The following is a 25,654-nucleotide window of genomic DNA, read 5'->3' on the forward strand; positions in this document are numbered from 1 at the left end:
TTTACGATTTACCCATAACCATAAGATCAAGTAAATGCTATTGTGAGTTTTGAGTTAAGTAGTATTTGATTTCATTTAGTAAGAACCTCTGTAATATTTATGAGAAGAATATAAAGGAAGAAAAGAAAAATATTTTTACAAGTAACACATTAATTTTTTACAAGACTAGGAATGGTATTCTGTTTTCAAAACTTTTGCAGGGGCCATGGCCCCTCTTAGCCCCTTTCTATGTTCCTCCCCTGCATAGCCATGCATCTGCAGTATATATGCTTGTACAGATAAGTCTCCAGCTTCATTTGAATTTCGACAGCAATGCCCAAGTCTCAAATCATTTGCATAGGGAGTCTGCACTCTGCATTTCCAACATCTCTTTCCGACACCGAAGTAAGTTCTTACTCCATAAGTGTTTTTCTTATATGGGACTTGCTCGTGATGCCTGTAAGTAACACAAGCAAAAAGCAATTTAATGTCCCTTCCACGTATGGAATTTGATAAAACAAATTCTAAGGTACAAATAATTAAATTTCAGAAGAATGCAACAGAGTAACAAAGACCTGATTATTTGAACTTGTTAGCGTAGCCCAGTGACGTGGATGCTGTGTGCCGACTGCGCCATAGCTAACAAAAGTTATTGTTCTTGATTGTTCTTTTTGGCGATTGGTGATTGGGGGAGGCAATTCTCTCATGAACCATAATACAAAAGCTGAGGGCACCAAAGAGCCTAACAGAAAAGACGGGTGTGAGGAGAAGAACTCATGATAAGAATGGCAAAATCGAAAACAAGAATAATGCCAACACTCAAAAAGGAAAATAGAATTACCTATAAAATAGTACAGGATCAGAAAAACTAGTGCTTTTCCACCATATATTTTTTTCAGACTCCAATGATCATATAGCTGGAAAAGAGCTTAAGATGAGGTAAGCAAGAAACTACATATGATAAACTACGAAATGAATTGCACAAAGAGTAGTAAGGTCTCTAGCCAATGAACCACTTACAGGAATATCTGTAAGAAGAGCTACTAATGCACTTGACGTAAAACATACAACTGAAGTAACTGCTAAACCAGCAACCTGCATGTGGTTTACAGAACTTCAAAACTTACTAAATAAAAACAGAATTGTGCCCAACTTTGCAGAAAATTATTTACATAACATTTTAAGCATGCAACATCAAGAGACACAAGTAGGTATTTTACATTCAAAGAAGAAAGTTAGTAAGTGCACTTTGAAGAATATGAACAATTTTTTTTAGGCTTATTGCGCCAATGCCCCCTGAAAGTAACTTCGATTTCAATTTGCCCCCTGAAACTTCATTCCTCCCACTTTGCCCCCCGAACTTTACAAAATACTATATTCCGTCATGTCCGTCTATGGATCCGTCAAAGCAACTGACGTGGCGCTTACGTGGAAGGGCATTTTGGTCTTTTACCTCACAAAAATTAAAACTTATTTTTTAATTTTCAGATCCCCCATTGGCAAAAAAAATATATATATATTCAGATCCCCCACCCAAACCCAGTCACCAGCCCCACCACCGGCGAGTCCTCTTTCCGGCGCAACACCCAACCCAGCCATCGGCCAGCCTCTCATCCCTCTCTCTGTCTCTCTCTCTCTCTTTCCCTCTCTGCCTCTCCTTCCCTCTCTCTCTCTCTCCTTCTTCTTCCCTCTCTCCTTCTTTCTCTCTCGTTTCTGCCCCAGATCGGAGTCGACCGGAGGCGTTGGTGGCTTTAATTCTTCGTTGTGGAGCATTGTTGGAGCAAGGGGACACCACGGCTGGACTCGTTGTGGCCTGGGAAAAAAACCCATGGGGTCACCGGTCCCAATTTCGCTGAAAAAGCGAGTAAACGCCGGCGAGTCTTGGATCGGATTCGGGGCAGTATTTCGAGTTTGGGGGTTTCTGGGTTGAACTGAAACTAGGGGAAGGAAGATGAGGGAACGGTGAGCTTGATGGACCAAAGCCCGTCGCTAGCCATGGCCGGTCGCACCCTCACGGGCCGGAGAAAAGGGTGGCGAGGGTGTGAGGCCAAGAAAGATAGAGACGCGAGAGAGAATTCGAGAGAGAGAGAGAGAGAGAGAGAGATTCAAAGGGGTCCCACTTAATGCTGATATGGAGCTGATTTGGCATCTTGTCAATCTGATTCAGCTTTGCGTCAGGTAAAAGACCAAAATGCCCTTCCACGTAAGCGCCACGTCAGCTGCTTTGACGGATCCATAGATGGACATGACGGAATATAGTATTTTGTAAAGTTCAGGGGGCAAAGTGAGAGGAATGAAGTTTCAGGGGGCAAATTGAAAATCGAAGTTACTTTCAGGGGGCATTGGCGCGAATAAGCCTTTTTTTTATCATACCAAATAGAAGAAAAAGAGTTTCTGTCAGTTTAGTACCTTCCATATTTCAGATGAAGCTTTCTCAGACCGTACTTTCCTTAGCTTACAAAATAGCAGAAAACCTGGAATTTAAAAAAGAAGAGTGAAGTTAAATACACCAAAACAAATGAAGAGTTCCTGTAAGAAACAAGTCAATCTTAAAATCCTTAAACAAAACTTTTAGAAAACAAGTTCTTTTTACCACTTACACAGTTCCACCATAAGCCTGGGTTCGTAAGTGTTATACTTGGGCAAATAGTGATGCTAAGCATAATATTGATAGATTTTTATTTTGAAGTTGTAATATTGCTAGATTAACATAAAGATAGTTTTACACATATACATATTTGATGGAATGATGTAAGGGCAGGGACACAAACTGCTATAGTCATAAAGATCATAGGACAATTTAATAGAAACTTTTTAGCAATGGTATTTAATACCACTTTTTTAGCAATGCAAGTAGTCCAACAACATTAAAATTTAAATGACAACACCCACATGAAAATGGTAATAAGAAGAGGAATGGATGTGTCCATAAATTATTCAACTTGCAAAGAAAAGTGACATGACCTTCCAAAAAAATAAATGTGTTATCAAAAGTTGACAACGCTCACCATAGCAACCTAATGCTCCTCCTAATAAAAGGACTGTAAAAGCGAGAAAGTCTTCATATACCTGCACAATGATTGTAGTTATTGGCCAATGATAACTAAAGAGCAAAATAAGAAATCCAATCATTATTTCTCAAAAATTAAAAAGGTAAGCTAATAACAAGTTTCAAGAAGCATTAGGGATACACAAGATTGGTGGTGCTTCACATAATATGTACTAGAAGTCATGTTTAGAACAACCAATAACAGATAAGGACTGATCTTCTACACGGATCAAGGGAATGGCAAGACACTTGTCTCAAGTTATTGTACCAACATTGAATTCCATTACTACTACACAACCAGACTGCCCCAGTTCATCAAATTAGTTGATGGCACATGTACATAACAGATCAAGTAGATGACACTATCCAACTCTCTCTAGAAACTGATATCAACCTAGACATTGATATCCTGTCAATATTGGAATCCAAATTCTCTTCTTCATGTAAGAGCAAAATGCCATAAATCAACTGAACTGTGTTTTCTTCTAACTGTTGAGAACCTAATTTCTGGATAGATGTCATGAACCAGCTTAAGTTACCATGTTATAAAATTTTCTGAAAGACTGTTAAGACATGTTTTCATCTGATACACATAAAGATTTGAGTAGGAAAGACTATACTCTGTACCCGAGCTACTGCCGAAGAATCAATGGGATTCTTCCCTGCACCAATCCAGATTACCACAGCAAATGACATCATCAAAATAAGGACAAGCCCAACAACCTAGGGGGAGAAACGGCTCAAATTAGATGACAAGAGAGAGTGATAACAATATTCCAAAAAAATAAAAAGGTCATGACTTATATATGACATATAAAAGGCAAAACACAACAATTCTATTTCTCATACCACAATCACAAATTTTTGGTGACTTCCAACATGAATGCTTTGGAATGAGCAACAAATCCGATGACCATCTGTGTTTAATGAACTAAGCTTATGCTCTGAATTTTCCAACAAGGCCTGCTGCATGCTATTGTCATTGTCATCATCCTCTTCATCATTTGCCTGATGGCAAAGGTCGACCCTACAAAGTCATTGTCCATAACAGCGTATGTATACCTTATAAATTAAACTGCAACTGTATAGATTTCTACCGTGCAAACTTTAGAAATTGTAATTAAACAATAAAATAAATATGATGCTATTTTCTACTTATTTTGCAATATGCTTCAGAATGAAATTGATAATTGAGTATTTGAGTAAAAAAACCATTTTTTGCTTGATTAAATAAAACAACGACAATTACATATGTCAAGGAATTGTAAGATCCACAAGTACAAGCATACAAAACTGACATTAGTTGTAGATGAAATCTGTATTTGGGCAATGGAAATCTAGAAGTGCCAAATATATATCAAACATAGACACAAAGCTAAGAAAATCACAAACATTTGATAAAGATAGAATTGGATTATGATATCAGAAAATGGGCAGGGTGAAGTTCTGGAAATGTAGTACAGTACACAAAAAACATAGCATTAACAAGATGCTGTTAACAGATCAACAGGTGAAAAGACAAAGATGTTGGCAAGAGATCTATCTGTCATGCTTTTCAACTTTATCAGAAAATGAGAAAGATCAACTACACCACCTCTAAAATTTAAACATGAAAAGCCTCATCGGGAATAAGAAAACTTACCAAAAGGATAGGAGAAGAAGAAAAGCTGCGAGAAACAGAATTTTGGGATAGGCTGTAGCAATATTTTCATCATTAAAAGAATCAGTGACTCACTATAAAGACACCACAGAATCAAACATTTGAAGCTTGTCAATTATTACTAAGTTAAATATACCCATTAGGATGAACCCGCAGACATTAGACCAGCAAAGCCACTGCTTACAAGTTGCAACGAGTGTAGATATAAAATATAGGAAGTAACCTACCAAAAAAGAAATATGTGATATAATTTGATGGCATGCACAATATGACCAGATAATCTTTTCTGAGCATTTATACATAAGCACGCCAGATATCTAAGAAAAAGTTGGCAACCAAGCTTTTCGTAGACTTCTTTAAGAGTGTCTAAGAATTGGTAGAGAGGAAAAAGGAAAACTTTTGAAATAGAAACTGTTTTGATGAGTCAAAGTGTTCAGACAAAAAATCAATTTAAAATTGGAGAAGATTTAGGAAATGGAGAGAACGAGAAAATAGAACCAAAGAGTATGATGAGAATGAAAGACGTAAAAGTATATTAATACTCATGTCTGTTGTGGTTACATCAATTTATACCATAATGGACATGTTTCTTTTTTATGAATGTAAATACGCGGGAGAATTGAAATGATACAAATTGACTTTGCATTCTAGCTGACGAGCAAAAAAATATGCTTGAGCTGAGTGCAAACTGTTGTTAGTTATGCTCATTATTGTATCCATTCATCACATGATTAAATAATCATAAAAACCATTTACTCAAAAGCCGATCTGAAATTGTACGTAAAATGCCCACTGCTTTCCCTACATTGGTTATTTAATCAATTTAATTTTTTTCTCAAAAATGAAATCCTGATGGAGCGTAGAAGGAAAAATTGAAGATATTGCACATTTCAAAAGATTCCCATAGTTATGGCAAAAGAGTCTCATAGCCTTTGCATCCACGACCTAGTTTAACCCAAATTTGATTCAGAACCATTATGTAACTTTAACAAATAAAAAATTATGTTATGAACCATAAACCTTCAGCCTTACCCAAATTAGAAGAGCCAATCATAACGTGGAGTACCTGCATAATAGTAATCATTTCCTTCAAATGGTCTTTATAAATAGTGAAAGTACATACAACTAAAATAAATATTATTGAACAGATAAGAATTAAAAACCAAAAACAATAGATATTGAAAAACTTTAGTAGAAGTAATAGATGATGTTCCTTACTTTTTGGCGTGTCCATCCATTTTTGCGCATGTGAATTCTGATCAGCTGGAATAACAAAATGCTATGATAATTTCCAACATAGGAAAAAATAATTAAACAAGAAAAGTACTTCGAAATATTCAGTCAACAAACTGACAGTACTAACAATAAGGCCTCTGCTCTTTAGAATGAGCATGGAAGAAATAAGAAAAGGCTCAATTTTTTCTTTTGGGTCAACGGTAAAAGGCTCAATTTAGAATTTCAAAAGATAAAACTAAAGGTGCGAAATTGGAAAATTTATAACATCAATGCAACACCAAATCCTTGTAGAATTGCAATTTTTACTACAGTTTCTCGGCAATAAAACACCATAAATGTACACAATACCCCTCTAATCCAAATCAAAATGCAGGGCATAAAATTGCAGTATCACTTTTCACATTCAACACATCAATAAACAACGAGAATCCCTCAAAATAGACCAACCCATATAATGAAATGCTTAATAGAGCTGAAAAACACAAACAATATAGATAACAAGGTTATTCAGTTTCGACCAAAAAAAAAAAACAAAGGTATTCAGTAATTCAGAACAGACCTGAGAAAACGCAACCATAGCAAGAACACCATTGAAGAAGGCCAGAGCTATGTTGAAGCTAAGTAAGTCCAAAGGAAAGCAATCACCTTTTCCCACTATTAGCCCCAAGAACATCAGCTTCTTCATCGTCTTACTACTTTCCAGAAAGCAGAGGTAGAAGAAAGAGAGGAACTTTTACAGCAATTAACTCTCTCTCTCTCTCTCTCTATATCACTGTTCCTTCTAAGTTCTATCTAATCTTAGAAACAGAGACAGATTGGGAAAATCAGTTTTGTAATATTTGTAGTCTTTATAGAAGACCATAAGTGTACGGTCGGACGAAAAAGACAAAAGAAATTGAGCTTTGTGTTCCTGTTGTTGATTTGCCCAGTGGGACTCTTCCAGTTTTGCCTCTGACCCTGCTTAAGGCCCGTTTGGAATTGCAGTGGAAGACCCAAAAGCTGCTGTGGATGACAATTCTCAATCACTTACAGCAAGTTTTGGTGTTTGGTAAAAAAATTAAAAACTACTTTTTCCTACAATTCTCAACTTCTCACAACAAAAACAGAAAGCAGGTTTCTAGGTGCTTTTGAAAACTGCAGTGAATCACAGCAACAATGAATATTTTATTTTATCCATAATATCCTCATTGATTTCTATATTTTTAATTTGTTTATTTTAAATTAAAAAATATGTCCATTGTTAGTTATATTTTATATTGTGATAATTAATTATGATATTTTATTTGCACGATTAAAATTATAATATACCTAAAAAAATAATAGACATACTTATTTAATAATGTTGTTCTTAGAAAAATTAATGCTAAAAAAATTTGTAGCCAAAATTTTAAAAAACAAGTAAAACACATGTTAGTTTTACCAAACAAATAAGTGAAAGACACTTTTAGCATCATATATGTCTATTTTAGTAATTATACACAGTCACAGCACTTTTACATTAACATTTACCAAACACTTTGATACTGTTTTTTGCACTCACAACACTTTTAAAAACATACTTTACCAAACACTCAGCTGCTTTACTTTACAGCTGACTTTACTTCACAGCTGTTTTACCTCACGGCTGTTTTTTCACACAGCAATACCAAACTGGCCCTAATTAGTCATTTTATCACAAAATAATAATAATATTATATATTTATATGTAATTTTCTTTTCCTTTTTTATATAAAGATTGGGTTTTTTTTTTTTTTTTTTTTGGTACTAGGGTTTGATCTTTTTTCTGTTGATACAAGAATACAGTTAAAAAAATACCACAATTAATGAGGCATTCTCTAATGTAAGATGTTGAATGTAAAAACATTGAATGTGAGTGATGATCGAATAATGTCTTTCGTATATCACATCCCACATTAGTCCTATATTTATGTCTTACATTAAAAAAAAAAAATTACAAGTAATTATTTGGTCATAGAACAACGTAATCATACAAGCAAAAAACTATTTACACTACATTTATGGATTGTATATTTAAAAAAATTAGAAGTGTGGAACGCACATGAGTCTATTTTTATTATAAACCACATGTAACTATGTAAGGATACAAAAATATGTATTAAGGCATAAATTCAATTTAGACACATAACTATATATGTCATTTTAACGGGATCCACGAACTTTAAAATATTACAAATATAAACCCAATCTATTATCTAAATTGAAAAATATACTTCCGTCCATTGATTCGTTGAAAAATCAGTTAAATGTCAGCTTGGCTTTTGCTGACCGAAATTATTTGGCGACGTGGCGCCATCTTAGCAAACTTTTCCAGCCAAATGAGCGACACGGCGACACATGTCCACTTTACCCCTGACACGAGCCCACAAACCCATCATCTCTTTCTCGCTCGTCGTACACAAGTGAGTGATTTAAATTCGAATTTGGGAGAAAACGTGATGTTTTTTGGAGACTACATGGTCAGGAAAGCGTTCAACGAGCAGGAAAGAGGTGATAGATGTGTGGGCCCATGTCAGGTGGACATGTGTCGCTCATTTGGCAGGAAAAGTATGCTGAGTTGGCGCTACGTCGCCAATTAATCCCCGTCAGCAAAAGCCAAGCTGACATTTAACTAATCTTTCAACAAATCGATAGACAGAAGTCTATTTTTCAATTTTGATAATAAATCGGGTATATATTTGAAATATTTTAGAATTTGTAGATCTCGTTGAAATGACATATATAGTTATGTGTCTAAATTGAATTTATACCATATATTAATAGCCTAAGCATAATAAAGTTCATAGTAAATTGTAACCTTAGTCCCTCAACTATTTTTTAACTTCCACTTTAGTTCTCAAATTCGATATTTAAATTATACAGTCTTCTTACTTTGAGACAATTTCACTTTGATTCTTACCGTAGGGATGTCATATCTCCCTTCTCTACCCATCACACATTAAATTTAGAGACTATGACATGAAATAATTGGATGGACGCGGCATATATGTTAGTGAGTGATTGGCACAGAGGATTATATATATGACATACGATTCCATTGTACCAAAAGGTGTCATTCCACCACAAGAATTATAAGATATGATCTTGGTGGACCAGTGGACCACAAGGTCCACAACCACATTGTGTCTTGTTTTGTCACTTTGTGTATGTGACCGCTAATGGAGTAATGGTTCTAAATGTCCGCCCAGGTTCTTTATCTGTCTGTTCCATATATATGTTCCCTCTTGTGATGTGAAGTGAATTAAAACGAAACACATTCTATAAAAGTTTTTCTACTATTAGCTAGATTTTTTTTTTTTTTTTTCACTTGTTACAACTTACAATGGATTGGAACAGACCCAAGTTCTAAATTGGGGCAGAGTGGGTCTTTAGGAGATGTGAAGTCTAAGAAGTGGGGTGGAGGTAGAGATTAAGGAGTGAGATGGAAATAGGGATTGAGAGTTATAAGTTTACTTAAGTGCTTAAAGTACATTTTCCTTTCTTTTTTTTTTTTTTGCCCTTTCTAAGTTCTTCAAGAACCCGAGTATGAACATTTTTGCACGAGCACACATGAGAGGATCAACCAAAACAAAATACTCATAATGGTGCACTTGCACTTATGGTGGCTTCATGGGGTAAGTAAACACGTCATCAATTAACATCTGATCTAACAATCAGACTGAAGACAATAATTAATTATAAATTAATTAAAATGTTGAGTATTAAATTGAAAAAAATTAAAACAATAAAATATTAGTTGTGAAACATCACAAATCTCAAAGGTGTAAGTTATAATTCAATTTCCAATTATCCATTTGCATATGAGTTTTATAAACTCTCTCTCCCTCTCCCAATTCAACAAACTCAGATCAACAAATTAACCCTCAAACTTGTCGACATTGAAATTTTCTTAATTGCCTATATAGGTTGACATTATAGTCGACGTCAACCCCAGCCTTATTTGTGTATTGAATATGACAAACGTACATGAAAAACAAAATAAGATGGCTGCAACAACCATCTAAGTTGGCTATAGCGACAATAATGTGGCTACAGCGACCATAAGATGGCTGCAACGACCATCTAGGGGAAGAAAGAGAGAAAAAAAAAAGTGGCTGATTTTGAGTGTATATTTATTGAAAGGGCATTTATGACTTTTCAAGTGGCAAAAATGTTATAAAAGTAAGTTTGAAAAAAATGGGTTATAAAAGTAATGGTGGGGTGAGGGTGGGTTATTTAATTCAATTTCCATTTAAAATTGCTTCTCCTTATTTTATGAAGCAAGCAAATAAAATACACAGACATCTCCAAGTAACCGACCCACCAGTTCTTTCCAGCTTAATTAGGCCACTCAAATACATGATTTATGTATTGTTTTTTCATACTTTCATCACTTTATCCATAATCTTATCCTAAATTACACATCGAAGATGTTGCCAAGCACTATAGGTTGCCTCTACAATATTCCACATGATCGAAAAGACATTTGAATTATTACATTAATGGTCAACCAACCTATGCATTAATCTATGGTTGTATTATGCACGAATTTATGGTCTTTCTTTCTTTGATGAATAGCTTGGTATGTGATTGACAAGATTAGCCAATGAAGAGGGAACAAATTTGCCAACCCCTTGATGCTTGTTTTGAATCTTGAATGTCTAGCTTTTTTTTTTTTTTTTTTTGGTCAAAGAATGTCTAGCTAATTTGTGTATAAGGTTGTATGACGTGCCTGTGTTTCATTTTTTGTTTGTTCTTCTGGTCTTTTCACTCTTAACAGATTTTGACATTAAAACCTAACAAATTAATTAGGTCATTGACCGTTCAAATCCATACGTGGAATTTAATTTGGATCCTTATATTGATATTGAGTTTATATATAAAGTTAAGTCATTTCAAACTATCTAATTATTTTTTTCAATAAAAATTATAAATAATCATCTTTAAAACACTATTATTTTGGACATAAGCACAATATCAATACAAAAAACATAAAGTAGAGTATCCTAAATTAGTTATACAGATCTAAAAAGATGGTCATTCAATGCACTTCCAAAAAAACATGTATGACCCAACTTTATGTAGTGGGCCTATATTGATATCCAGCCCAAATCTTTGGGCACACACAAAATTGATTGGTAACTCCTGACCCAATGCATAATCGTTCTCCAAAAAGCCCAATCCACCTTTGAGATCCAACAAAACAGCAAAAGTTTTTAATGTAAAGAGAAAGAAGTGTTCCCACTTTTCAGTATATATGATGGTAAGTTGCAGTAGTTTACTTGCAATGCACTATGATCAGCAGAAATTAAGAAGCTGGGCTAAGTTTGACCAAAGCAGAAGTTGCAAGCTCTTATAGGCTGCAGTTCTGATGTTTGCAAGGAGGGGAAATAAGAAAAGCAAACCAAAAAATTTGATTTCAAAAGCAAAAGTATGAAACACAAACTTCAAAATGGTCAGTGAGCCTTGTGACTATATTAATGGCTCTGTTTTCTCTTATAGCTAACCAGAAATAAAAAGGAAGCAGAAATTAATTAAGCCACGAGTTTTACTTTCGAATATGAAATCAACCCAATAGGTCAATAATCATATATACTGCTTTAGGATCCACTTTGTTTGTACCGTGTATTTGGATATATATTACTCACCCTATCAACTCCACTCTCCCTTTTTACTTTAAATTCACTCTTTCCCTCCCTCAATGTAAAATGTAATAACTTTGGATTATAAATTAGGTGAACCACGATAAATCTTTATGTTCTTGTGTGTGATTGTGATCGATTTACGATTTAATCTCGTTCATCCAATTTTCAGCATCAACCTGCCACTTCATTAACAAAAAAAGGTATTATGATCGAGTTGACAGTCATCACATAGAGATTCAAGCAGTAAGCACTAGTGCTGTGAAAGCAACATTAATCGCCAAATGAATCCTAACAGTTCAAGCACTAGTGCTTACATGAACAAAAAAAAAAAATTTATTTAGCATGCATGCTAGTACTATATTGAATCTAACATAAGTGATCAGCCTACTCATGCAGAAGTTCACTCAGCTAGCTAGTTTTATTTTTTCTTCTTTTTTCTGGCCAGTAACTTCTACTTAATCATAATGCAGCTGACCTATTATATACAACATTATTGGTCGATCCTCACAGTGTGGCACATCTAAAAGACTAAAAATAGATGGACAAAACACAGACCATCCAAATGCTTAGGTATTGTTTTTTCTATTCATGACAGTTGGAGAGAACTAGGGTACAGAGGAATCAGATCCCAAATTCCCATACTCGATCACAGGCTGCAGAGAGCCTGATAAATTAATATAAACATTTAAAGTGGCCAACCCAATTATGAGGGTCTCGATCTCCTCCAATATACTATTTCCTGTACGTGTCTATCTAATCTGGACATAATTGACATCCCACACTGAAAACTTGGGAAAGGGGCAAAGCATCCTCAGGACTCTCGATCTATCTCTCATATATATAGTATCAACAAAATCAGATCTTGGGGCTGCATGTGTGTCTCTGATTTCATCTTTTAAGTTAAAGAATTAATATAAATCAAGTTCGAATCATAAATTATATACAAATAAAAAAGAAGAAGATGGTAATAACATATATATGCTTTGAAGCAAATTAAGCAAAAATTTTAGAATGTGTCTGTCATATCAGTCCAACATGCATGTATATTGTTAATTGGTACTACATACGTACAGTAAAAAATTATTTAGAAAAAAAAATAAAATCCAAATTCATTAATTATCTTTTCCTTTTTGTCAATAAAATCCAAACTTATCTACTTAGCAAAAACAAAAGCCTCCAAGTTTTTTCCAAAGTTTTCCAATTAAAAATGGATGATGTCATCTTTCCAAGTATGAATAAGCTGGCATCGATCAGCTACAAAAATGAAAACTTAATTAAACAAGAAAATTAAGGCTTTGTTAGATGTTGAAAAGCCAATACAACCCATGCATGCATGTATTTAATGAACTGGCCGACCCTGCACTGAATACTCAATATATGGCATCCAATAGATCCGAATCCAATATTTCTTTGAATTGTTCCAATATGAAACTAGCCGTTATATAATTAACATTGACCAACTGGAGACACCATGATTTGATGACCTCAACGGCTTCTAAATAAAACAAGTGGACCATGCATAGAGAGCCTACCAAACAGATGTCGATTTCTTTGTCCTTTTTAACACATTTCTATTGAGCTGTTACAGAAATAGATCAAATTATTTATTATTCTACTTAATTATATTCACTGCAAACCAAGCATATATATTTTATGGTTTTATTAATTTTGTTCTTTAACAGATAATCCTTCTTTGAATATTGCTTTGGAAAAAAACAATCTTTAACTTTAAAAGAAATAAATAAAGTTGTCTTTTTAGATAATATAATAAGTTATGTTATCAAACTATCAAGTTATATGACCGACAATATAAGAAATGACATGTTAAAACTGCATAACAATTAAGCAACGAAATGGTACTCTTATTTAATGTCAATTTTTGCTACATATGTGTGTGTTCTTTTTTTGATAAGCACGATATTTTCTTCATGTGTCATCAACTGGATTTATTATTTCTTCCTCTTTTGTTTCCATTGTTATCTCTAACCGATTGAGCTAGGCTGTCATGTGAATTTATTAATACCATTCATTACTAATTAAAAAAAATTAAATACTGAAGGTATCCAATTCTAATGGCAATTAAGCTTTATCTGCATGCATGACTTGTTCATTAGTTCATTTCTCATATAAGAAATTGAAGACATTAATAATTAATTAAATAGTCAATAAACAGTAGGTGCATTAATTAATTTCTTTCTACTAATTATATATTATGATAATAAAGACTGTCTTGCTGTAACATGAAACCACCCTTTTCACTTAGGCCAGCAGGCCCACCACCACCAGCTGCACCACCCTTCTTTATGAAGAAACCAATGCCACCCCCTCCCTCCATTAAATTTCTATATATATATACCCACCACCTCATACTTCTCTCAACATATACGACAACCTCATAGAGACTTAGAGGGAAAGAGAGAGACCAGAGAGAGAGAGATGGAAAAGAAGACACCATCATCATCATCATCGCCACCACCACCATCATCATCACCATCATCAAAGAAGGGGTGGTCGATAAAGAAGGTGATGAGCAAAGATCTGTGGCCGTGGAGATTCTCATCAGTGTTCAGGTGGAAACGCGTGGACTTTCAGATGACCGTCCTAGACGACGTCGTCTACAAGATACTCTCTGTTGTCGAGGCTGTCGTTCTAGTCTCCACGCTCTGCTTCTTCTTCCTCTGCTGCGGTTGCCACATCTGATCATTACTAATGTTAATTAAATTACATAATTAGTTCCTACATTTCATTCATTCTAATTTTATTAGTAATTTCTTAATTTTACTAGGCTTTCTTGTAATAATTAATATTATTTGGGTTTTGATGGTTTTTGCTAGCTTTTGTAATTGCCAAAGCATGGGCACAGATTGAAGCATGTAACGGTCCATTTTTTATTTGGAAAAATAAGTAAAAATTCTGTTGTGATTTATGGTGTCTAAGTCTTTACTTGTTCAATATTTTTCAAGTTTAGAGTTTGCGTGAAGTTCGATTTGTCCCTGCAGCATTAATTTCTCAAATTGCAACTCTGTTTCCAACTTTCTCAAAATTGAAGGTTGTAGAGTAAAAACTAAAAAGGTTCCTAACAACACTATTTTCCATAAATCTAAATAGAGAGAAAGAATCAACGAAGAAATAAGTTAAAATTAAGACTGGTTAATAATTTCATCCTTTTATTTTAATTAGAAAAATTTTATGCTTCTTCTGTCTTTTTCCTTTCTTCTGGCATTCTTAATAAAGCAATTAACAGACATTACAAGCATTACTTGCATGCGAGCTGTATATATTGAACAAAAGTGATCAAAATATATGACTCAAGTCTCAAACCAAGCTGTATATTATGAACGACTTAAATAGAGTTAAGGGCATTCAAGGCTTGGGCTGAGCTCCTTTCAAAGAAAAGGCTTGGGTTGAACTATATTTGGGCCAAGGATTTTAATCCGCAGGATCAGTTTAATTCTTAATTATAAAATTCAGCCCAAACTTCATTATATTGTATCAATTATTTCTTCTTAACTTTTATTTCTTTTTTATTTTTAGTTTTAAATTTTGTTTATAGAGTTGAATGTATGAATGTCATAAAATAGTTAAGAGAACGTGTTGAGACAAATGCAGTTGTTAGGTAGCTCAGTTGGAAGGATTATAAATTTACTCACAATGCACCCAAGTTCGATCCCTCATTCCCGAACTACAAAAAAAAAAATTGAGACAAATAACATATTCCTTATTATATTTATGCTATTTATTTTTTAAACCATTTTTATATGAGTGATTTATTCAAATATCTTTAATAATTTGGCATGATCAACTAATTAATTAGTTTAATGATATGTCTCTCCCTAATAGGTTTTAAGTTTGAACGTCGTCCTTCAAATAGAGCATGAAAACTTTTCAATATTCTCATAACTCCAAAATGTTTGCTCCATTTTTTTAATTTTTTTATCGTATATACTTCTTATATCATATTTGTACTTCTAGGCATTTCATTTTATATTGACCAAAAGAGACATTTCATTTTGTACCCTTATATTTAGGCATTTTATTTTGTACCAATCTTATATCATATTTGTACATTTACGCATTTTATATTTGTACTCTTCTTATTATATCACATTTGTACCTTTCGGTATTTCATATTCTTACCATTCTTATATCATATTTGTACATTTAAGCATTTCATTTTGTACCTCTCTTATATATATATATCATATTTGTAACCCTCTTATATCACATTGTACCTTTGGACATTTAATATTTGTACCATTCTTATATCAAATTTGTACCCTCCAAAGATTTACAAGATCGCTAGGCCTCCATTTTGTTTGGTAGGGAAGGGTGAAAAGAGAGAGAGAAATGGGGAGGAGAGGTGTCGGCGATGTGGGATCAGGTTTTCAATAGCGGGGTGGGTTTTTATTTCGGTTTGTTTTTTAATTTTGTTGGTTAAGGCCTTAATGTAAGTTGAAAATAAATGAGATAGGTGTCAGTAGTGAGAAATATAAAGGAGTTCATAGGGCTGTGTTTTTTTACTGCTCAATTGAAAAAAATCGACCTTCGATCCGAATTGATCGGTTTGGTTGTGTTTGTTGAATTTCAATTCCGAAATTGAAATTGTACTGAATCGCCCATATCGATGTCGAAAACGGTTGTGATATCACTGAACGAAACCACCAAATCACTGATGTAATCCGTTAATATCACCGATCGAAGCCTAATGAACTCGAAACAGTCAGTAACCAACATAACTAGGTTTGGCGGCAGTCTCATTTTGTACTATTCCACCAAAGTCGTTTCGGTGGTTGGTTTCGGCCAATCAGTTCGGTTACCGAACCAATTCCACCCTTAGGTGTTCATATGTTTTTAAAATTTTGCTGTGAAAATTTTATTTCTAAATAGAAATTTGCAATCAGAGTCATGAGTCATCAGATATAAAAAGAAAGAAAGAAATTTTGAATTAAAAAAAAAAAAAAAGGGAAGCCAACAGGCAAGTTACAGTTGCAGCAAAGCTAAGAGGGTAGAGATAGAGAAGACTCGAGTCCTCCACTCCCCTCCAAAAAATGGCTTCTCCAGCTTCCACCGCCTCCCCTCTCCAACGCCTCTCCACCTTCAAAAACTCTCCCACCTCCACCACCACCTCCCCACTCGACACCTTCGCCTCCGACCCCATCTTCTCCGTCTTCCTCTCCCCCTCCTTCTCTTCCACCTCCTTCTCCTCCGCCGCACTCTCCTCCGGCTCCCCCGCCTCCACCGCCGAGAAGCTCCAGCACGCCATCCGCCTCCTCGAGTCCCAGCTCCGCTCCGAGGTCCTCTCCCGCCACTCCGACCTCCTCTCCCAGCTCTCCTCCCTCCAGCACGCCGACCTCGCCCTCTCCACCGTCCGATCCGCCGTCCTCTCCCTCCAGTCCTCCCTCCGCCACACCCGATCCGAGCTCTCCGACCCCCTCCTCTCCATCCGGACCCTCACCCGCCAGCTCTCCAACCTCCACACCACCTCCGACCTCCTCCACCACTCCATCCGCGCCCTCCGCCTCTCCAAGAAGCTCCGCGACCTCGCCGCCGACCCCGACCGCCTCGATCTCTCCAAGGCCGCGCAGCTGCATTGCGAGATCTTGGCATTGTACACCGAGTACGACCTTGCCGGCATCGAGGTCGTCGATGCGGAGCTCACTTGGGTCAGGGAGACCGGCGACATCTTGCGTGGCGAGGCGATGAAAGTGTTGGAGAGAGGCATGGAGGGTTTGAACCAGGCTGAGGTGGGTACTGGGTTGCAGGTGTTTTACAATTTGGGTGAGCTGAAACCAGCTATGGAGCAGTTGATTAATAAGTATAAGGGTATGGGGGTGAAGAGTGTCAGTGTGGCGCTGGATATGAAGGCCATTTCCGGGTCGGTCGGAGGTGGAGGGTTCGGGCCCGGAGGGATTAGAGGGAGCGGGACGCCGCAGATTGGTGGCGGGGCGAAGGCAAGGGAGGCGCTTTGGCAGAGAGTGGGGAGTTGTATGGATCAGTTGCATTCCATTATGGTTGCGGTGTGGCACTTGCAAAGGGTGTTGTCGAAGAAGCGGGACCCCTTCACCCATGTGTTGCTGCTTGATGAGGTTATTCAGGTGAGAGCCATTGTGCCATTGGGTTGCTTTTTGTTTGTTTGATTGTTTGTGTATTTCATGTCATTTTGATTATGTTAAAATGCTCAGAAACAAGAAGAAATCGAGACTTAAAATATATGGAAGATTTAGTTATGTGTGATGTGATGAATAGTTTTTTCCTACTTTATTACATGAAATGACAGTGGAGGCTAACTGGAGGATGGTTTAGGAATTTGGAGTTATATGGTCTGTGTTTGGTCTTGGAGTTGCATTAGCTTGGTCTATTTGTTTTAGGGATTAATCTAAATCAGGATTGTAAAATGGTTGGGAATTGGGAGAGTTAATTAGCTGAAAATGAGGTTCATGAAATGGGAATAAAGTTTCCATGTTCCAAATGAAGATTGACATATAGCTGTTCTACTTATGGTAAATATTGTACTGAGGGAAGAATGGTGAAAAATATGAATATCCTTCTTTTCCAGGTTCATAAACACGACCTTTATTTATTTTTAGTGAACAAGACATAAAAAGCCTTCAGTCATGCTCATAATTGTCTGTTGACCAGTTTGAGTATGGGGTGAAAGTGAGAGAGTGGTTTCAGGGTGCTGAAATGACTGGATAAGTAGCACCATGTTGGTCTTGTTTCAAATAAAACGTAGCATCCTGTTGAGTGCATAATTGCTTTTGTATGACCATTGCAATTAAATCCACTTGTTTACTAGTCTTATGGTTGACATAATAAATAATTATGTTACTTATTTTTTTGTGTTCTTCTACTTGCGCAGACCCATGACTAGCCACATTTCATGTATAAATTGATGGATATACGAAACAATTTTACTGCATTGGACTATTAAATTGGATTTAAAATGGACTTAGTTTGAACCCCGAATCCTTTATTAGGCGGTACCTAAGAAGATGATATATCTTGTACTGGCTTTGCTGAAGTCTGACCAATCATTAACTGTATTCTGGTCTAAGTTGGTTTCTCATTCCTTTTGGGGTCATCTCTAATAGTTTCCAGTAAAGTTGAGTGGTCAATATGCACCATGTACCTGTGAACTGATACGGTTTGTTTCAATTTACTTTGGATTTTGGTTTACAATCATTTCCTTTGTGTACAGTGATTAATTTCTACCATCTACCAATTATTTTCCTACAGAATTTGCATGAAATTTATTTTGGGTCTGGTTTCTAATATATGAGATAATCTTGGTAATGATTAAGTTGCAGTGGTTCTTCAAAAATGATTGAGTTGCAGTTCCATTCTGACTTGAATTAAGCTTTTCTCTTAGTATTTGATTCCAATCATTTTGCTGCTTGATTGCCAATATTCTTGGTAATGATGGTTACTTCTCATACTGTCTATAATCAGTAACTTTTGCTTACACTATAAGTTACTTGCTTAGGAAGGTGAACCCATGATAACAGATAGAGTGTGGGAGGCCCTTGTGAAGGCTTTTGCCAATCAAATGAAGTCTGCTTTTACTGCATCAAGTTTTGTTAAAGAGATATTCACTATGGGGTATCCAAAGCTTTTCTCTATGGTAGATAATCTTCTTGAAAGAATTTCACGTGACACAGATGTCAAAGGGGTTTTACCAGCTATTACTCCAGAGGGAAAAAATCAACTGGTTGCAGCTGTTGAAATATTCCAGACAGCATTCTTGGCACTCTGCTTGAGTCGCCTGTCAGATCTCGTGAATACTGTATTTCCGGTGTCCAGCCGTGGAAGTGTTCCCTCTAAAGAACATATCTCAAGAATCATATCACGGATTCAGGAAGAAATAGAATCTGTTCAGTTAGATGCACGCTTGACTCTTCTTGTATTGCGTGAAATTGGCAAGGTTCTTCTCCTGCTTGCTGAACGAGCCGAATACCAGGTAATCTTTTAGTTATCTTGCAGAAAATCTGATATTACCAGTGCTGGCAAATGATCTTCGTCTTGTTTTGACTGACTTGCTAAATGCCCAAAGTTAGATGGAAGGAGCTCATTAAATATGGGATCCATTAAATATAATTTATGCTTTCCATTGTTTTTGCTGCATTACCTCAACCATAAGTTAAAGTTTGGAGTCATTTTTTGGCTTATCAGTAAATTGTCAATGTGGTGATTCAAGAGTAGTAAGTTAGGGAGAGCCAGTTCTTTTGAAAGATTATGCCCCTTCCTATAGTTTGATCGAACTATCATGCCACATGTGAAAGATGTATTTGTACTTTAGGAACTTATGCTTGACAAGTGACTTTTAACCCATATCTGAATTTTTCTCATTTTATATATACATCCCAATGGCAGATATCTACTGGTCCTGAAGCACGTCAAGTCAGTGGTCCTGCAACTCCAGCCCAACTCAAGAACTTCATGTTATGTCAACATCTGCAAGAAATTCATACACGCATATCATCTATGATTACAGGACTGCCCACTATTGCTGCGGATGTGTTGTCTCCCTCATTAGGTGCAATATATGGAGTTGCTTGTGACTCAGTGACATCCTTGTTCCAAGCTATGCTTGACCGTCTTGAGTCTTGCATCTTGCAAATTCATGAACAGAAGTTTGGTGCCCTAGGCATGGATGCTGCTATGGACAACAATGCATCACCTTACATGGAAGAGTTGCAAAAGTGCATTCTTCACTTCCGTAGTGAGTTCCTATCTAGGCTGTTGCCTTCAAAAACTGCCACTGTGGGAGTAGAGACCATATGCACTAGGCTTGTTAGGAGCATGGCTGCACGGGTTTTAATATTCTTTATCAGGCATGCTTCTCTTGTTAGACCCCTTTCAGAATCAGGGAAGCTAAGGATGGCTAGGGACATGGCGGAGCTGGAATTAGCTGTAGGCCAAAATTTGTTCCCAGTAGAGCAACTTGGTGCACCATACAGAGCCCTTCGTGCATTTCGGCCTCTCATTTTCTTGGAGACATCCCAACTTGGAGCATCTCCTCTTCTTCAAGATCTACCACCAAGCGTCATACTTCACCATCTTTACTCTCGAGGTCCTGACGAATTGCAATCACCGCTGCAAAGGAACAGACTAACACCTCTGCAGTACTCATTGTGGCTAGATTCTCAAGGAGAGGATCAGATCTGGAAGGGTGTGAAAGCAACACTAGATGACTATGCCACACATGTAAGGGCCAGAGGGGACAAAGAGTTCAGCCCTGTATATCCTCTAATGCTTCGATTAGGATCATCTTTGACAGAAAATGCTGCTCCGACCCAAAAGCCTTGATGCCCGGTATAACTCTTGTAAGGTACTATTTTAAAAGCAGAGGCATTAGTCAGGTTGTTTTTAGGAAGATGTTGCAGATGAGATAGTTGCAGTTACATCATAAAGAACCATGCCACTTCTACTAGCAACTGCGAGGTACAATATTTTCTTTATTATAAAAAATAGATTAAATTAACCTTTTACTTTTTGTCCTTTTTCCAGCTGAACCTTTTGTTATTTTTCAGGTTTTAGGTCCATACTCCAGATTTTTGATAGGTTAATATGCGGTGTTAGTAGCCGATCAACTCTGCAGGACAACAGCGGGACTCCAGTTCACTAAAAATTGATTATAATTTGATTTTGTATCCATTCTTTCTCTTTATCACCCTTCTATTTGTGGTGATAGTGTCCTATGTTTCATGTAAATTAGATATAGATATAAATAGTAAATTGTTCTGTTACATTTTGCTCTCAATAAGCTTCTTGGTTCTTCATTATATTACATTATTACTCCACAAACATTGGTGGCGTATTCAAATAATTTTACTGTATGCAAACATTCCAGAAATAACCATCTTTCATAATCTTGATTATCTGTTGTATCAGGCTAAAAAGTTTGAATATTAGTGCATGATGCACTCAAGATTTGTGTACATATTTGGGATCATGACCCCTTATACGGTATATGAAGGACTGAGATCCTCTAGATTTCCTGGGTTTTGATGATCAATGAAATGTTTGTGACATAATGTTGACCTTTCAATCTTAAAAAAAAGGTTCAGATTTAGATATCAACTTCATCTCTATGGTACCCTAGCAACTCTAGCATCTACAGGGTTCCAATACCTATAAGAATATCTCAGTGGGATAACTGAAATATTGTACAGCAACCTCCAATCAAGAACCTAGCAACAACATTTTTGGACAGGTCACGTCCAGGGATCTTCCATGTGATTTCAACCATTTTGGTATGTATTGGGTTTGCATCTTCAGGGATTGCTTATCTTTTACATTTGTGTATTTTATTGAATCCTCTGACGATCGTATGATCTAAACCTATTGACCATGACCCAAGTTATTACGAATTTCGTCTCTTTGCCACTGAAGCGTCTCTTTTGTCATTAGTCATTACATTCTTGACACAGCTCGCTTGGAGACTATTACAAATGTTAATGTTAGGTGGTTTGCCCAGGCCAGTTGGCAAGTGATGACTTCGCATCCACGTTGGTGAGACATTATATGATGCTAATACACTTGGAGATTTTGTTTTTTTGGTTTTTTGTGACCATAGCACTACGTGACATGCTAATATAATGTTATGAATCTATTCCAATTATAATACACGTGCAATCATTGATATATAAACCATAAATCCTAAACTCATAACCTTAATGATCATTTCCATATACATTCGTTGGGATATGGAATTATAGGGTAGAAAGACAGCAATAGGCTCATGGGGTTAAGGGGTGTAAACGAGTCGAGCCAAGCCGAATACCACTGTGCTGAAGCTTGACTTGTTTTAAATTTTTTGAGCTTGTTTCTTATACGAGTCGAGCTCGAACGAGCAAAAAAAAAAAAAAAAAAATCAAACTCGATACGAACTCAAGTTGTATCGAGCTTATTTACATAATTTACCCTAAGATATTTTATTAGCTACTATTTTAAAAAAATATTAATTTCTATTAAACATAATATTTTCTTCTTGAAAATATTATAATATGTTAATTTAACTTAGAGTTAACATATATTTTTAATTAAATTAGATAGGCACAAAAACTGCTTTAAAACACCATATAGATGAATATGATTTCCCTGAAATACAACTGTATCAAATAATTCTATCTAAACATTCATAATTTATAATATTTGTAAAAATTCTCATTAAAAAATAGACGTAAGGTAGTAGAAGTCTTTTAGTCAAACAATACAAAAATAAAGTATGAAATAAAAATAGCACGTCCTTACATAAACTATAAAAAATGAGGTATGAAACATATAAATTAGAAAATACGAACTGCTCACGAGTTTTTCGAGCTGAATATACTAAAGCTTAAGTTTGGCTTGTTTCTTAAACGAGCGAGCTTCGGCTTGGCTTATTTTTTTACGAGCTGAGTTTAAACGAACCAAGCTCGAGCTAAACTCGAGCTGTATTGAGCCGATTTACTACGGCCCTAACAATTCAATAAACAATCATTTCTTTTGTTAAAACTTCACTTCTCTGCAGTGCCAACGTGCACTGCAATGTGGCACACTGTGATTTGCAACAATAAATATTTAGACAGCCAGCGCCAAAATTCCAGATTTCTGATGTGAAGTTGTGGGATGTGGACATGGAGGCTAGCGCATTCACACATCCCTGTTGTGAATGCAACATCTTAAATTCTTAATTTCCATTTTAGCCTCAAAATAAACAAATCAATGCTAAATCCCCTATTTTCTTAATTTCTTTTTAGGCAAGCAATGCAAGGCTACTAGTCTACCAGTACTGTATGCCCTTTTTATGCCTCCTTTGTTTAGCAGAACAAGCAATTATGTAGCATAATTGATTGATTGATAATTATATATCACTATAATTTTTAACATTTTTGAATAGTTGGCGGCGTGCCATGAATGCTCTTCTACCCCATATGTCATACAGTGTTACATATATTATCTATTTTAAACTTATCTTAATTTGTACCCCAAAACCATCCTCTTGAATTGACCAATGTCTACATCTTCCATGTAATTACAAACCTTAGCATTTTCTTTCATGGGTCATACTCTGAAAATGAATGAGAGAGGAAAGAGAGAGAGAGAGAGAGAGAGAGAGAGATTAGTTAGGTTGGTGTATATGACTTGCTATTATGAAGCTAAAATAAAAAAATGGAATCAACATCATCTCCAGCATCTTTATGTCTTGTCTCATTCTGTTTTCACCACCTTCAAGGCCTATCTATCTCCTTCATTAACCTTAATATTTATAGCTCTTTGAATCCTCCGCTTTAGCATAGTATCAATCTGGAAGGTGAATCCAAGGCTCCAGTTGTAACGAAAACAACTATGGGGAAGAAACTAAGCCAAACAACATCACTGAAAATATCTAAGAAAGAGAAGAAGAGAGAGTTTAACAGTTTGATAAGACTCTTGCGCCCCAAGGTCTACATCACTGACAGCTAAAGCTTCAAGAGGCTTGTACAAGACCTGACCGGCAATGGACCCTCATCATCGAATTCAATTACAAATTCCTCGCACCCCCAGAAACACAAACTGGTTGAAGAAATCCCAGTAGTTATAGATATTGATGATCAAGGAGACCCTGAAGGCAGTGTTGATGTGTCCACTGATGCATCTGTTGATTCTTCGGAATTATGCAACCAAGACTTCATGAATCAAGAGTTCAACCAATTATGTTATCAGATGTATTCAGATGATCATACAGCAACTTTAGAAGGTTCATCAACAACAAACCAATGGTTGGATATGTTGCCTTTTCAAGATCTTGAGTCATGGCTTTTGGACAGTGAGCCTTATGATCCTTTTAACAATGGTTATGCTCAGATTTTTGAGCCGGAGGTCAGCATATATGACTATGAGCTATCGGGGCTACTATGATTGAATTGTTTGTTGTATGACTGTCTGCTTTGTACTATTCTTCCTCTTGATGATTAAGTACATATGTTCATATTAAAGTTGTATTTATTCAATGTGTATTCTTTGTATAGAGAGCCTATTTCCGCTTTTACAAATTACTGTCTGTAATTTGTTCAATCTATACTTTGTATCCATCCATGGCTTCTTTCTGATACGTTATTATGCATGCTAACTTTTAAGACTCAATGCGGACAATCGTATGGTAGAATTATGTTCGATGAATTGAATTGTTTTGTTTATAAAAGGCAAAGTTCTTAGATTCCCAATATATAAGGCTAAGAGCATCTAGCTAGCTTTATATCCTTTAAAGTTCTAAAATCTTTGTATACAGAAACCTCAACAGCTTGGCTTGATGTCACTGCTGGAGTAATTGGGAAAGAATCAACACCAGGCTGGTTAGGAGAAGTAATGTCAAAGGACAAATTGTTAAGCTGAATCTTAATGCTTCTGATCTGTCCTTGGAATGAAGTGATGGGGAGGGTTTGATAGGTCTTTGTGGTATCCCTTTTTTTAGAATGGTGTAGTATTAGACTCCATTTGGTGTTTGGAAAAATCTGATCATACAAGTCATGCAGAAAAGTCACCAGTTCCCATAATTCTTGAATCTGAAGTATATGAGAACCTAATTGCAGCTGAAGTATTAGCTTCTGTTTCTTTTTGGATTCCATTTTATTTTGATCCAATATGAATGCACACACAACTTTTACTCACACAATTCTATACATGTCTCAAAATATGGTAAGTTTGGGCAAAGTGGTCAGCTTGCACAATACTTGGTCTAACATGACATTGTTTCCATCAATGTGTGTTTGAAAATTTTGCATGTTTGACATATATTGCTATTCTGCATACACTTTTATGCATAATGACCAAATCCAGTTATATCAGTTTATACAAAAAGGGGGTTTGAGAAGCCATTGTACTTCTCCATAATGGTGTCCATTCGATCTGGTAAAATTAGCAGTGATAATGTATGAAGGAATGTTCTTATTCTTGCATAATTCAAAGGGATTGATGTATGCACTTAACATGAGGGAGTCAATTATAACATATTGCAGACAAGAATTAGATCCAAAGGAGGAAGGCAAGCTTTATTTCAAAGAAAGCTAGGGTGCTTTGAAAATTGGAACCAAGTAATTTCACAATGCAGCCTGACTAAACATCTTT

General features: G+C 35.9%; 3 protein-coding genes across 5 annotated transcripts; 2 read left to right on the forward strand and 1 right to left on the reverse strand.

Moving 5' to 3' along the window:
• Nucleotides 1-47: 47 nt before the first annotated feature.
• On the reverse strand, nt 48-6,831 carry CAND3 (tobamovirus multiplication protein). 3 transcript variants are annotated; one of them, XM_086241982.1, is made up of 13 exons: nt 6,484-6,830; nt 5,907-5,951; nt 5,721-5,754; nt 4,825-4,911; nt 4,671-4,722; nt 3,878-4,055; nt 3,656-3,751; nt 2,988-3,048; nt 2,389-2,453; nt 1,000-1,074; nt 821-896; nt 555-721; nt 48-436 (listed from the first exon to the last, which is right to left on the reverse strand). In XM_086241982.1, exons 1-13 carry the CDS (start codon nt 6,607-6,609, stop codon nt 413-415), a joined length of 1,086 nt encoding a protein of 361 aa, XP_086098108.1. In that variant the 5' UTR covers nt 6,610-6,830; the 3' UTR covers nt 48-412. The 3 variants fall into 3 exon arrangements, with proteins under 3 accessions (XP_086098108.1, XP_086098109.1, XP_086098111.1); XM_086241983.1 differs by having other exon boundaries at nt 5,907-5,967; nt 6,484-6,829; XM_086241985.1 differs by lacking the exon at nt 4,825-4,911 and having other exon boundaries at nt 6,484-6,831.
• A 7,149-nt stretch (nt 6,832-13,980) lies between these two features.
• LOC147287794 (uncharacterized) lies at nt 13,981-14,438 on the forward strand. The gene has a single exon (XM_086241986.1). The coding sequence runs from the start codon at nt 14,003-14,005 to the stop codon at nt 14,264-14,266; it is 264 nt and encodes an 87-aa protein (XP_086098112.1). The 5' UTR covers nt 13,981-14,002; the 3' UTR covers nt 14,267-14,438.
• A 2,090-nt stretch (nt 14,439-16,528) lies between these two features.
• On the forward strand, nt 16,529-21,454 carry LOC147287795 (Golgi transport complex protein-like protein). Its single transcript, XM_086242716.1, has 4 exons — nt 16,529-17,661; nt 19,050-19,523; nt 19,937-21,007; nt 21,097-21,454. The coding sequence occupies exons 1-3, from the start codon at nt 16,615-16,617 to the stop codon at nt 20,870-20,872; spliced, it is 2,457 nt and encodes an 818-aa protein (XP_086098842.1). The 5' UTR covers nt 16,529-16,614; the 3' UTR covers nt 20,873-21,007; nt 21,097-21,454.
• Nucleotides 21,455-25,654: the final 4,200 nt, after the last annotated feature.

The sequence above is a fragment of the Dryas octopetala genome, chromosome 4, assembly GCF_963921425.1.
Source record: "Dryas octopetala chromosome 4, drDryOcto1.1, whole genome shotgun sequence".
NCBI classification, from domain to species: Eukaryota; Viridiplantae; Streptophyta; class Magnoliopsida; order Rosales; family Rosaceae; genus Dryas; species Dryas octopetala.